The 14386-nt window shown below is 43.9% G+C and overlaps 1 protein-coding gene across 1 annotated transcript in view; it reads right to left on the reverse strand.

Annotated features, from left to right (window-relative positions):
- Positions 1–280: 280 nt before the first annotated feature.
- Positions 281–14386, reverse strand: part of phactr3a (phosphatase and actin regulator 3a) — a gene marked incomplete at its 5' end in the record, with an annotated part of 23453 nt that continues 9347 nt past the window's right edge. The window contains 11 exons of the mRNA XM_083675017.1: positions 281–392; positions 786–862; positions 1258–1398; positions 1737–1798; positions 2506–2561; positions 7285–7438; positions 7783–8012; positions 8343–8559; positions 8758–8976; positions 9535–9705; positions 10585–10749. Coding sequence (XP_083531143.1) covers positions 377–392; positions 786–862; positions 1258–1398; positions 1737–1798; positions 2506–2561; positions 7285–7438; positions 7783–8012; positions 8343–8559; positions 8758–8976; positions 9535–9705; positions 10585–10749 — 1508 coding nt within the window. The 3' untranslated portion in view covers positions 281–376. The remainder of the gene's footprint in view (positions 393–785; positions 863–1257; positions 1399–1736; positions 1799–2505; positions 2562–7284; positions 7439–7782; positions 8013–8342; positions 8560–8757; positions 8977–9534; positions 9706–10584; positions 10750–14386) is intronic.

The following is a 14386-nucleotide window of genomic DNA, read 5'->3' on the forward strand; positions in this document are numbered from 1 at the left end:
CATGCACAACTTCCTCCCAGTACAGATTCACCACCTTTTCAAAGGAGTCTGTTTAAAAAAAACAACGACACAGACAGAAGAGATTGTTTTTCCTCAACTCCCGTCTTAGCCCCAGGTTCCATTGTAGTCCTCTTCCTCCAGGCGGCTCCCGCAGTGGAGACATAGCCTCCAGAATTCACCGCCACACCCAAACATCACCGCCCACCTCTCCCACACCCCACGGTCGTTGATGACGAGGGGCTCTGGAAGAATTCAGGACAACCCTGCAGACAAAGAGGCTCCAGGATCTGAAAGAATGGCCTTCAGCAGCTTCTAACACCGCCAACGCAGCCAAAAATGGAGGCTCAGCATTTTTCTTCACAGAAGAAACTCCCCTTCACGGCCGGTGGAACCTACAGTAGGAGGAGGGGGAAGAGAGAGAAATGGAGAGAGGCATCGTGAGTGCAGAAGGTGCCTTTGTAATCACGGCCAGTTATGATTACAGATATTCAGCAATCTGGAGGGCTATTTTTAGCACAGACATTAAGTGCCTTCATGTAGGTTACTGTTACAAATCGACCGGAGGACTTCCATTTACTAAACAGGATTATAAAGGACACGACAGCATTTGTCATTTTTTCGTGCTGACACCAGTCCCCTAGGAGGACGAGGGCCCCCATCCCCTTTTAGGATGAACATCTATTTTTAGCTCTGGACATTTCTGGACATGCAAGGGGAACTAAAATTAGACGCAGCCGCGGCTGAGAACAGAAACAAAAAAAACACACACAGTGCGGAACACTGACCTTGTTAGGTGCTTGCTCGAGGCGTGCACCTCCATCTCAGTGCTTTTGAACTCGTTCAGTTCTTTTCGGATAGCTGCCTGCGTAAAATAAAAAAGGAGATGGTTAGAGCATCCTTGAGTGCCGGACAGGCACAACGACTGACATTCAGACAGCAAAATGACAGCATTGCGCACAAGCGAGTCAACAACACAAAGATGATGACAAGTTCTTATCTGCAAGGACAAGGATATCATGGATTGAGATGAACAAGTTGTAGATAACAACAAGACATGCTGACACGATTGAGATGGGCAATAGTATGTTTCCAGCACCTGAACACATTGTTTTGTGTTTCTAGACTGTGACCCACATCACAACATGTTCTGATGAGGGTGTATGTCCATCACTAAAGTACGCAGTTATGAATTCTGTGGGAGGTAAAGTACACAATAATTAATTATTTTCATTCAGGATTCCCTGATGACACACATACCTTATCAGCTGCAGAAAGTCTGGTCCAGGGCTTGTCTGCTCTCCTGTCATAGTCCTGAGCTTTGGCCACCTCCACGTAGTCACTAAAACGGATGAGAATCTTTCGGTCCCGTAGCTCATCGACTGTGGGTCGCTGGTTGAGCTGTAATTCACAAGGAGAAGGGATAACGGTACCAGTATATTATCATAATCTGACAAGTACTGCGTCTGGATAAGCAATAATTATACATATCCATGTTTGGCTCTTTGCTAAATTCATGTGTATTCATGTTCATCTCAATATGTTGCATTAATTCACTGATATACTCATATCATCAGTGAAGATTTTGCCATAGATGTTCAATAATTCGGCAAATATTAGCTTTTATGTAGCACATTCTTATAGTTACGGTTTCTCAAAGAAAGACAATTAGTGGACATTAGTATTCATAAAGTCAACTTGGATAAAATACTGGGGAAGTATTTTAGAATCAACTGTACCTTTCTGTTCAGTCGCTGCTTGATTTCCCTCCTCTCTTCTTGTTCTACCTGGTCATTTCTCTCTAAACCAAAGAGAAGACAACATTAGGGGAATGAGAAAGACAATGACACCATAGATTATCTAGTTGGCCTGCTTTGCTGCTATGCTAGGAGCTCGGACAACCACAGTTTCCAATATTTATGTTTAACTGGGTTTCCTTATTGTCTCCCAGTGTCCATGTCACTCTGACCCTAAACCTAATCAAAGAGGGTCCTAAATTGTTATGAAATCAATATTTAGTAGGCATCCTCTACTAGGTCCTCTACTCCTGTCTGCTGTTACAGATATTTCCACGTTACTTGTTTGTTCCCAAAATGATAAAACTTGCTTAAAACACGTTCCTACTCTGAGTAGACTAAAATCTTGTTTACATTATTTATACGTGTATATTCTCAAATATGCACGTTAGAAATCGAATCCGTGTATAATTGCCTCCTACAATTTCCAACACTTTTTACAGAATACGTAGTATTGTGTCCGAAAATGTGATCTTGCCAAGAAAATTAAATGATTTTCGCCAACTTCAGGAACGGTTAAGAAAAACAATCAATGTGCTCTCATGCGGTTTCTCCTGAATTTTACATGAGTGAATGTAGGCTACTACATTTATGCATTATCTGCCTTGTTTGGTTTATTTTTAATCCGCGCATTAATTTGACATGACTTGATGAAATAGAACATATATGGATTTCAAAAATATAATACAACTAATCAACAGTTATAACTTACGTTTGAGGATATTCCGGCTCTCCAACTCTTCAACGTTCGGTCTTTGACTCAGTCTCCTGCGGAAAAACACCAAAACCACGTTTTGAACCATTTTCGATTCAAGCTCCAACATCCCGTCGACTTTTAAACCCGATGTATTCTCTTCAGTGCGCTCGTTCTAGAGGCAAACCCCCAGCCTCTCCATCTAGCGTCTAAACCCCGACTATGATGCTTTGGTACAGGCGCTCCCCACATCTGGAATTCCCAAAGAAGCGCAATTTATTACAGTATGTTCCCGTTAGACAGCTCGTGAGACCTATCGCTTATTACTTCAAAGTCAAATATATTAGACTTCAACAATAAACAGTCGCTTGCTCTACTGTTTGCTGTAGCTAAGTGTTCTCGCCTATCTGCCGTCCGTGGTAGACTGCACAAGCTTTTGAACTGAGTCGTGATGCGCTGCTTGCTTGGGCGCGCCTTGCCTAATTCCCGAGTCCTGACTGCATGCATAATTTGTGGTATAGGAAGCGGTCCATAAGAGATTCCCACTCTAGGCATCCCCAATCTCCCTCTTTGCACTACGCACCAACCCTTTGTTTTTTCATACTGTGTAAGTGTTTTAATTCAAGTACAATTACATGTCTTCTTATCCTCTGGACTAACTGTATAATATCTTACACATGGGCTCTATCGAAATGTATATGGTTAAACAGTATATTGACAAGATATAATTACTTTTTATATAATACAGTAATACGTAATAATAAAACACAATACTAATAACATTATATAGTTCACCCTCACAATCAAAACGTCAACAATAGTCAAATGGCCATGACTTTGTGCACGTGAGCTTTTCAAAGAAGATATAAATAATAGATGCTGGCACAACAGGGCTTAGCCCCACACCACATGCAGCAGTCCCACCGCCCCAAAGATGAAGGGAAACCAAGGAGTGCATTCACCACGCAGCCTCACAGCATGTCTCCCACCAGCTCTGCACTTACACTATAGTCCAGTACTCTGAGTGAAGACCAAAGTTAGGTCACCCTGGAGTCCAGACACTGACCCCTCAGCTCACCTGACAGCCAATTTATGCCACATCTCCCTCTGAAGAAGTGATTATGATTGAATCCACTGTAGCCCCGACATTTATAAGAACACCGTAAGAACTGACATTCTTTTGCAATTCAATTGAAAACTACAATTGTTCTATTCAAGAATGACAACATTTGCTATTCTCCCTAAAATGCCAAACTTATGTTTAATAGTATCATTACAAGAGTACTAAATGAAATTAATAGTGTATTACATGTTGTTATCAGCTCACAGATCATAGAGAGATGGATCATAATATTTAACCAAAGAATGCAATATAAGGCTCGAGGAAACTTGCCGAAATGCATCATTTAAGAACAGAAAGAATGACTAAACGCATTTTGTAATGAAGATGATGTGTGTGCTATCAGTCTTTGTAGATTAGCACACACTTGTGTGTAATAATTAATTAACTTGATATTCCCTGTGGGACAAAAAGCTCAGTATTCCACCATTACATAGCCTACAGTACATTTTCAGAATCAACAAATGATGAAGCACTCTGCGGGGTAGCCTATGTTTAATCTATCTTATGTTTGTAATGTTTACTACGTTATGTTGCTCCTACAGGGTGGTTTTACCAAGGAAACAAATATTGAGGCAGATCAGTGCACTTTTATCAAATAAAGCTTGCATTGTAGTTCAGAATCACCATTAGAACACAAGAGCCATCCGGTACATCCTGTTGGATCTGCAACTCCAGTACTCTTTGAGCCAGAAGGCATTCCAACAGATGTGGTGTCATTACATTTTCAACAGATGAAATGGAGAATCACTCCAGTCCCCAAGCCCCAATGGACGCGATATCCACCATGTTATTGACCTGGTCGCTGGGTTGCTTAGCAACAACAGTTTCTCGTGGAAATCTCATAGACAATGGAATCTTCCCTGGGAACACTACTACTCCTCAGCAATCCACCCGTGGGGATTTCAGTGTTACAGTCGAGAGAAATTGACAACATTCTTGGCTACAAAGAAGACATCATCATGCTTTCCTGAACAAAGAATACATGACATGATAATATCGTGCATGCCGCAAAAAAAAAGGTATTTACTGTCAGACATGACTCAGAGTTTCCCTTTTATGCTCAGTATTTTCTAAAGTAAAACTGAGGATGTATCTCCAGCATTGCTAGTCATGCCTGAGAATAGGACAACCTTGAGTGGGCAGTAGCAGCAATTTCCTCTCTATTTCTCCTCCCAATGATACCACATACAGACAAAAGGCCACACAGCAGCTAGCTATAGCAGTCACAATAACCTAACCTGCTCTTCTTACTGTACCCCACCTCCCCCTTCCCTCCTGCCAGCATCTCTCCTCTCATAACTCCCCAACAACACACATTTATGGAGAAGAGGGGGAGGGTGGAGAGAGGGGAGTGCACTGAGATGCATTATTCAACAGTCTCGGTGACTAAAAATAGCAACAGTGAATCGCCATGCAGCAGAAGTGCTAGGCAGAGCATTCTATAGATAGAAAGGTCATCTTACACCGTGACAATGAACAGACAAGGTGTCATTATATGTGATAAGCTAGCTCATGCAGAATATTCTGCTTGCACTGCACCAAGGCCAGCAATTCCTCTGAGCTGGAAAGAGAAGAGGAATTTCAATCTAGTGTAGAAGTCATTGAGGGACTTCTAAAGCCAGGAGTGATGGACAGTTTTGCTATCCAGTAAGGGTACCCAGGGGAATTGGGCTTTACTCTTCTGCTAAGCTTTCCTCCTCTTCGCTATCTTCTGGGCTAAATATAGCAGGACTTTCCCTTCACCGAAACAGTGCAGTGTGTCACCAAAATATGGAGCTAAACTGGCACATATACTAGTAATACTAGTGGCATTGCATAAATGCTGAGAGAGCAGGCCATGAGCGTAACGTTATGTCTACTCAAGTCTAGAAATCAAAAATATTTACAATTAGCCTTTCTAGGCAGATTTGTCTGGAGAAAGAAGATGGTAACACCCTCTGCTAGTGTTACGTCTCTCCAACAGCACTCGTAACCCAGGTCTCTACATGCTGGTCCTGGATCCACTCTGTGCTCAGGTTTTAGTTTCAACCAAGCAATCACATCACAAACAACCAGCTAACAATAATAGCACTATGACTAACAGTCATACAGACTAAATATCTACAGAGATAAATGTTAGAGGTGTGATAGATAATGTATCTCAGTTATGTCCAAGACAGCCTACATCACACTCAATTTGGTGTAAACAGGACGTCTAACATCACCCCAGCTGCATGTCTCATGTCTCTGACCCTGGGTCTCTTACGCAAGCTGAAGTCATGCTGCTGCCTTGGCTTTACATAAGCTGTTTGTTTGCAGCTTTTAGTGAATAGCCACTTGTTATAGACAGACAATTTGTCTGATGTTTTCCTCTTGCGGTCTGAGAGGGACTTAGAATAGCCTGGAGGTGATGGTTCCTGGGAGTCTCCGTAGATCTCTTCCTGGAGGGTGGGTGGCACTCCAGTGTGAGTTATTGCACGGTTGGTTACATAACACAATGGTGCACCCTGGTTTGATACATTGGTGTGAATGACCTGAAATACCTTCACATAGCCTACTGTACTCTTACTGTACTGTTTTCTATAAACAAGCAATGTTACAGTACAAGAATGTTTCCCAAATGTTTTGTTAGGGAAGTGTGATGTCCCGTACGGCAAATGTTCTGGTCTATGCGATGGAGTCTCATGTCCATACGTAAACATTAGCAGAACGTCCCTCGCACATGTAGACGTTCATGGAATTATAGTTTTTATCTAACCCCTTTGGGAACCATACTGTACATTGTTAACCTGGTTGCTTTTTGAGAGCTAGTCTTGTATATTTTAGTGTATTTTATCATGACAGAGAGCACATACACTACTTGTTTAATGCATGCCAAAATACGAATAAACTGGTTTACAGGATTCTACTCCAATTGACAATCAAACTGCTCGATTACATGACTCATCTCCCTCCCTCACCTGGGGATTGGTACAGTCAAGACCTTGATTAGTTAAATCAGCTGGTTTAGAGCTTGGCTGGAACAGAATCCTTCCAACACAATAGAGTGGCTTTCCAGGATTGGTCGAGCCCAAACATGGATTTGACAGCATGTGCAAAACAATTGCAGATTAAAAAACACAAATCAAGTCAATGCCAGTCAATGGGGATAATCCTTTTAGATCACATTGTTTTTCTCACCTCTCCTCTAACCCTCCCCCCCCACCCCCCACCTACTTTGCTCAATATTACATAACCATGTCCACAGCAATAAAGCCTACAGGCCTACCCTGCCCTATTATTGCTTAGATCCACTTCTTTAATGGGACAACTGCTTGTTCCCTCCTAGTATCTCAATGGAACTATTGTAGGATTTTTTTTTTTATTTCTAGCATCATCTGATACCCTCCACCCAGCATAACAGTGTGTTAGCATTCACATTAATATGAATAGTACAGGTACATTATATCTAAAACTGGATGACTAGGATGTTAGAAACGGGACAGTGTTGGTTGGGAGATATTTAGATATTGTAATAGTTGGGGTCAATAGCAGTGCCATTTCAATTCTGATTGTATTTCACAAGTCAGGTAGTTTGAATTCATATTTTATGTCCAACTGGAATTGATTGACCTTCAAGACTTGACGGTACTGTACATGAGCTAAATAGTTTGAGTGTGGAAATGAAGGCGTGTGTGAAGTTCATCATCACGTACTTGGCGAGTTTCATCTCAATCTGCTGGCGGATTTCCTGGCGTTCCTGGTCACTGCGTACTGGGAAGATATTCCGGTCTTCCAGATCCTGTTTGCTGGGTCGATTCCGGAGCTTCACGGCCAACAACTCCTTTCTTAACCTACGAGGCAGTGTACCTATACACACACCCCCACACACAGGACATCAGCGATAACTGCAATACAATTACTCTTATATGGCCAAATACTAACTTCAGATGTATACCATAAATGTTAATAAAAATAACACATAGATACAGGACATAAAGCTAATGAAGATATTGCTAACATAAAAAAGGTACACCTTTCAAATGTGTGACATCTTGGATATGGCCACAATCTACTTTATTCTGGGTTCCAAGGGACCCACCAAGGGCAAAAAATAAACAACCGTCAAATGTGGGTAGATTTTGGTGAATTTTCTCATCCACCAGACACCTTGGCTGGTAGACCAAAAAGTTAATTTTATGCACTGGACCCACCGGAGATGACAGAGTCATTCCAGTCGTCCTGGTCATGCGGAAGGCCCGAGGAGTCGGAGAAGCGCTGGTCCAGCCGTACGTTCTCCTTGTTCTCCTCTGCCTCCTTCTTCCTCTCCACTTGCTGGGCCCAGTCGCCCCCACCCGCTGGGTCCTTCTCTGAGCTGCAGGAGCGAGAGAGCCGCCCGTCAATGCGCCGCCGTGGGGGCGAGCCCGGCTTAGGCCCATGCACACTGGGGGGACATGGGAGGTCACATGGAGGGTTAACATGAGGGGGGGCTGACAGGAAGGTCAGTATGGGAGTCAACATGGGGGTTTCATGTATGGGTGAGGGTGGTGTGATGTTTTGAAGGGTAACATACAATAAGGAGTTAACATATGGGTTAGTGGAGGAGCTTGAACATGGCTGAGTGACATCAGGGTGACATCAGCTATGATATCAATAAGAAGGACCATGAGGAGGTTTCACAGGTTTAAAATTGGAGTCACATAGACATACAGCACTTGAAAATGCCTTGATCTGTGGAGGTTTGCAGTGAATGAGCCGTGCTCCGCTCGCTCACCATTCCTGTTGCCTGTTTTTTGAAGCGAAAGCTCGTTGTAGTTCCTCCATGATGCAGCTAGGGGGCATTGGAGGGTGCATCATATTTCCGAGGTGAGGAGACCCTGATGTATTGGAGAGGGGCCCTCGCAGGGCCATGGGGGCCAGGCTGTCTGGGGCCCTGGGTGGCTCCTTTGGCAGGAAAGAGTTGGGAAGGTGGGAGGGCAGAGAGGCTGGGCCTGGGTGTGAGAAGAAGAGAAACAGAGAGAATCAAGTAAGAGTTACTAAGTGTGTGTGCGTGTGTGTGTGGTGTGTGTGTATGGTGTGTGTGTGGTGTATGGTGTGTGTGTATGGTGTGTGTGTGTGTGTGGTGTGTGTGTGTGTGTGTGTGTGTCCACGTCCACGCTTCTCTCAGCCTACCACACCAGCCTACCCACCCTCGCCAGTACTCAGCTGTGGCAGCAGTTTCCCAGATCCTGGCGGAGGGGAGGTTCCTGGCAGTATTTCCTCTTCCTGTGTCTCCTCCGTCTCATCATCTCCGTCCTCCTGGACCCCCTCAGAGCTGTCACCCCCAGGAGGACTCTCTTCCTCTCCCTCCTCCTCTGTGTTTTGGCTGGGCTCCTCTTCTGTCTCACAGTTCTCTGTAGGCTCAGCCACTGGAAATACATTTTTAATCAAATTACACTTTAAAAACATATATTATAATATTGCGACATCAGAGCATTGGTTATATTGGGTATATTGGAAGACGTTTTATTCGTGGATTCAAGATAACAGATCAATAATACAGGCAACCATTCTGAATATCTGCCTACTTTTAATGAGTCAAGGTGTTTTTACCTTTTACTTGATCACCCCCTTGTGGTTCATGTGAACACCATGTGACATGTGACATTTACTGTTCAAAGAGTGGACAAGAGAATTACAGTATCAATAAGAAGGTAAGAGCTGACCCTAACCCTTTTTGACAGCTTTTCTAAAAAAAAATGTTTAACCTACTGTGCGTCCTCTTACTAACAAATCACTCTCAAATCTCCTATCCTGTCAATTCATTGATCTTCTCGAGGATGCGGGCGGGAACAGATGCTTAGGAGGATTCCAATACACCCAGGCAGTCTCCAATCTAATCGCGTCCAATCCATCAATTCCCACAATTCAAACCAAGGAGCCCATTCATTAATTGGGTTGTTGAGGTAGGAGTTGGACTCTCCTACCTGTGGGTATGGGGGGGTGCTCCTCTGGGCCCAGGTACTCCACACTGCTGACTGTGAGAGCGGGGGTTAGAGGCCTCCCAAATCCCCCCAGCATGTTGCTCATACCATCTGAGGAGCCTTGCAACGGGGAACCGGGGTCATGACAAAGAAGACCACTGGACAACGCCACGTCTGCAGGGAACACAGCAATATACAGGGGTTATTACTCATTCTAAACTCACTGTAACATATATCATACAGATCACCTCCGATAACTAGTCATTCTCAAACTCAAAACTATGTACAGTATATGGAACCAGGTCAGGATGGTAAATTCATCCCTCAAGTTGAAATACCCCCACCCGCACGATGGATTTGCTAGCTTTTCTGTGGTGTAGCTGGTTTACATCAGGTGTTACAGTGATGGCAATACAGAGGACGCAAGTTTGAGACTCGTGTCAGCTCGGAGTGGGAGGAAGCAATACTGTTTGCAGCAGCATGACGCCTGTTACATTGGTGCGTGTTGACCCAGATCCGCAGTTGGGCTCAGCTCGACAGCTGGGGTCGCTGTGGGGTTGTGAGTTTAGAGGGGTGAGTGTAACAAGGTCAGGATGGTAAACTCACTCCTCAAGTTGAAATTCCCCCCACCTGTGCTATGGGGTTGCTAGCTTTTCGGTGCTGTAGCTGGTTTCCATCAGGTATTTTAGTGACGATCACATGTGTTGGCAATACAGAGGACGCAGGTTCGAGACTCGTCTGAGCTGTACGAGGAAGCAATACTGTTTGCAGCTGATTGTTGATAGTAAGAGACAAAGCCATTTTGAGGCATAACCCAAGTCTTACTCGTACTACTAGTCGCCCCCCACACACTGGAACTGCAAGTGTAAACAGAAGCTCACAAGTGTAGTAAACATCGATATTCCACAACAATTGATTCTACAACATGTAAATGTACTACGACTATACCTGACCTGCCTTGAAGGGAAATGGGGGGAAGGAGGAAGGACATGTGGGTTCTCCAAGAGGCTCTCTCTCTCCCTTTCCCTCTCTCTCCCTTTCCCTCTCTCTTACCTGTGGCACTCTGCTTCATCTTCTCGTTTTTCTTTTTCCTCCATTTCCAGGGTTTGAAGATACGCCCCAGGCTGGCCAGCTTGCTGTTGCGACGGATGGGCGGAGTGTGCACCCCCGACACCAGACAGCCAGTCCGCAGCACCCTCTGCTGCTCCATCACCTCCGCTGCAAGCAGACGGGAAGGTGGGGGGGGGGGGGGGGGGGAGACAAAGAGAGGTAGAGGTGAGGGGAGACAGATGGAGGAGAAAAGTGAAGAGGTAGGTGAAGGGGGGAGGAGAGGGAGAGATCATTAGCAGGCATTCAAGTGTACAACATTCCAACATTTCATACTTACTGCTTCGGCAATATCATGCATGAGGTAAATGCTCACCCAAAGTCATGTGGATAGTCTCTTTAAGTCTCTTGAGACTTCATAAGAGAAATAAACTCTGCAGCAAGACACTATACTGTAGATGGGGCCTTGAATAACACAACTACCCAGAGGAATACAGGTATATGAACGAACAAGACATTCCATTGAAAACGTAGACTTGGCCTAAGCTTTGTATGTGCAAAAAAACAGCCCATTTGATCATCTCACTGTTTCATCCCTGTTCTTTGATTCTCTGTTAGTCAGCAAGACGACAGTGGATCTTTCAATCTCTGTTCAAGCCACTACAAGCAATGAAAAGCATGTTTTTAGATTCTCAATTAATAACTGTCACAGGCCCACACAACAGCTGCACCACTACTGTTATGATTTATTTTGTTCACATTAAATCACAAACTGCAGTACGTAAATAGAAATGTACAGTGCAATAAATATAACGATCAATTGGACTAAACAACAACAACAACAACAACAACAACAACAACAACAAGGGCTTGCACAAGAGACAGACATATTTGTCCAAATATTTTGCAGAGCAGGAGTGGTTTCGCTAAAAGAAACAGAGAAAATGGAAAGTACATGTAAGTGAAAGAGTCAGCTGAGTGAGACACTGTGTGTTTGAGTTGGTGGGGGAAGAGGTACAGTAGGGTGGATACACACAGCCCCAGCATCGTGGTGAGCTCCACACGCTTTTTCTTTCTCCTTCCAAAACGCATGGGCTGGGATGGGCTGGGGACGATGGTGATGGGGGGGAGGAGCAGTGCAGGCGCTGGTGACTAGCGTTTGACCCTGAATAACAGGGAAACGGGTCAGTTGACCGCGCACGCGTCTGCCTAAGTCATCCAGCCACCGCCGAATCAACCGTCAGCCAGCCACCGCTGAATTCAGGTCAAGCTTGAAGATACCGCGACGAGCAGAGAACAGCACACACAGCAAGCTTAGAGGAGGGAGGGTAGTTGTCAAGCCCAGGCTCACTGCTGTTGCCATGGCGACCACAACCAGATGCTGCAGCAGCAGTCAGTCAGTGGAGGAGCCCCCTCGGAGGCAGAGCAGCCCAAGTGCATGCAGGAAAGGGGTAAAGCAGCGTGGAGGAGGTCTGTGTGAGTAGAAAAGGAGAGAGGAGGGGGAGAAGGGGGGCTAGGTTGGAGGGAGGAGAGGAAAGGAGGGGAGGATTCCGGGGAGGGGAGGGGGCTGTTGCCATACGGAAGAGCTTGCTGGAGAATCTTGGGCAGCCAATCAGAGACCAGCTGTTCATAATGTATATCAAATATTTGTCAATGTTTCATAAAAAAAGGGGAAAGCTGTTCAAAAATGTAGTCAGGATAAGACACAGGATTTGGAGAGAGCTGCATGGTATATTGTATATTTTTCATTGGATAAGGATAAATAAAAAATTATGTCTGTCAAATGTTCATCATGAATGGGCTTCACCACATGTGGTGAAAACACTATTTTAATTACCATGCTAATGTAAACAGGATTAATTAAAACCTTGTATTATACCGGTACTTACACAGCAGAGCAGTAGGCCTATTTGTAGTGGTGTGCATAGTCCAACAAGCATAGTCTATAGCTCTTGGACTATCCTCTTCTCCTCAATGGTATTTCAAAATCCCAGAAAAACCTCATATACATAAGTATTCAGACCCTTTGCTATAACACTCTTAAAATTAGCTAAAATGCAAAAATGTCATCAACCAATCACTGAATAAGTTGAATTTAATCCATCTTAATGCAAGGATAATAGTTCATGTAATTTTGGAATTAATATCTTTGTATTTATAGGGTCTCTGATTTGCATAGGAATCAGTTACACACTGTGTGGATCAGGTATTCATTACAAACTGAGCAAATGGAGAGGAACAAAACTGCTCAGGAATGCGACCCTGAGGCCTGGGGAGAAAAAAATCTACAAAGTTGAATGGTGGAGAGGAAAAAGCACAGTCGATGGGACAACATCATCTCAGTCACTCTACAAAATTGGTCTATAACCAAGTGGCCAAAAAGAATCCCTTAATGGAAAATAATCTATCTCATATCCATAATTGTGTTTGCAACAATGAATTCAAGTGATACAGCAAAGAAAGTGGCTGGAAATGTGTTTATTTGGTTTTACTACAAAGCTGGGTTTGGTGCAAATCCAGCACATGCAATGCAGTTTCCGCACCATCTCTCGTGTGAAGAATAGTGGTAGCTGCATCAAGTTATGGGTATGTTTGTCACTGGCAGGGACTGGGGAATTTGTGAGGATCAAGAGAAAATTATGAAATTTGCTGAGTTGGTAGTGACATCCTAATCTACAGTGTGTAATTGATTCCTATGCAAATCAGAGACCCTATAAAAACAAGATATTAATTCCAAAATTACATGAACTATTATCCTTGCATTTAGATGGACTCAATTCAACTTACTGAGTGATTTGTTGATGACATTTTGCATTTTAGCTCATTTTAAGAGTGTCATAGCAAAGGGTCCGAATACTTATGTACATGAGGTATTTCTGTATTTCAATTTTAATACATTTAAAAAAATGTGTTTTGGCTTTGTCATTCTGGTGTATTGTGTCCATAATCCATTTTAAATTGAGTGTATAACACAACAAAATGTGGAAGAAGTGAAGGAAGTGAATACTTCCCAAAGGCACTGTATAGGAAAGGTTTACAGTGCCTTCAGAAAGTATGCCTTCGGAAAGGCACTGTATGTATACTTGTTCAGCTTGAGTGGTGTGGTAAGGGTTCATTCACTACAATAGTGGATTAGGCATGAGGCTAAGACAGTCTTTCACTGTTACAGTACCTTTCAATACCTGTCCAATGCTACTTGCAGTGACCTACTATAACACCATAACATAGACATAACATAACACTGACATAGAACTAATAATGTAAATGCATAAAACAGTCATAACACTACTATTTGTCTGTTTTGTCCTAATAGTGTTGAAAGGTCTCTGTTTAATGTGGCAGATTGGATTTGAACGGGGTCATCTGCACGCCACAACACTGTGTAAGCACGTTGAGCTAAAGCCTAACTAATGTAAGTCTTTATGTGCCCCCCCCATGCCCACCTCCCATCCCATCACTTCAGGGACTACCAATGTGTCCTTGAACAGGCCACCTCCTTACCCACTGCCATGCCAGCTAACCTCCTCACTTACCCCCCTGGCACTGCAACTGTGCCGCCATCTGTCCATGCCCTACCGCCTATGGGCCTGCCTCAGTCAAAGACACAGAGCTAAGAGAGAGAGAGAGAGGGAGAGAGAGAGAGAGAGAGGTTGCTTCTATCCCTTTCAGCCAGAGAGTGATTTAAGAACTCTGTTCTGAAAGAGACTAGAAGGCACCTGACCAATTCAGAGAGGGAGGTGCAGAGTTCAAAATGAGCCTATTCAGTCTCTAAGCAGAGTGGTGTGTCTCTGGTTGACTGGTAGACATT

This window comes from Argentina silus (assembly GCF_951799395.1).
Source record: "Argentina silus genome assembly, chromosome: 8".
NCBI classification, from domain to species: domain Eukaryota; kingdom Metazoa; phylum Chordata; class Actinopteri; order Argentiniformes; family Argentinidae; genus Argentina; species Argentina silus.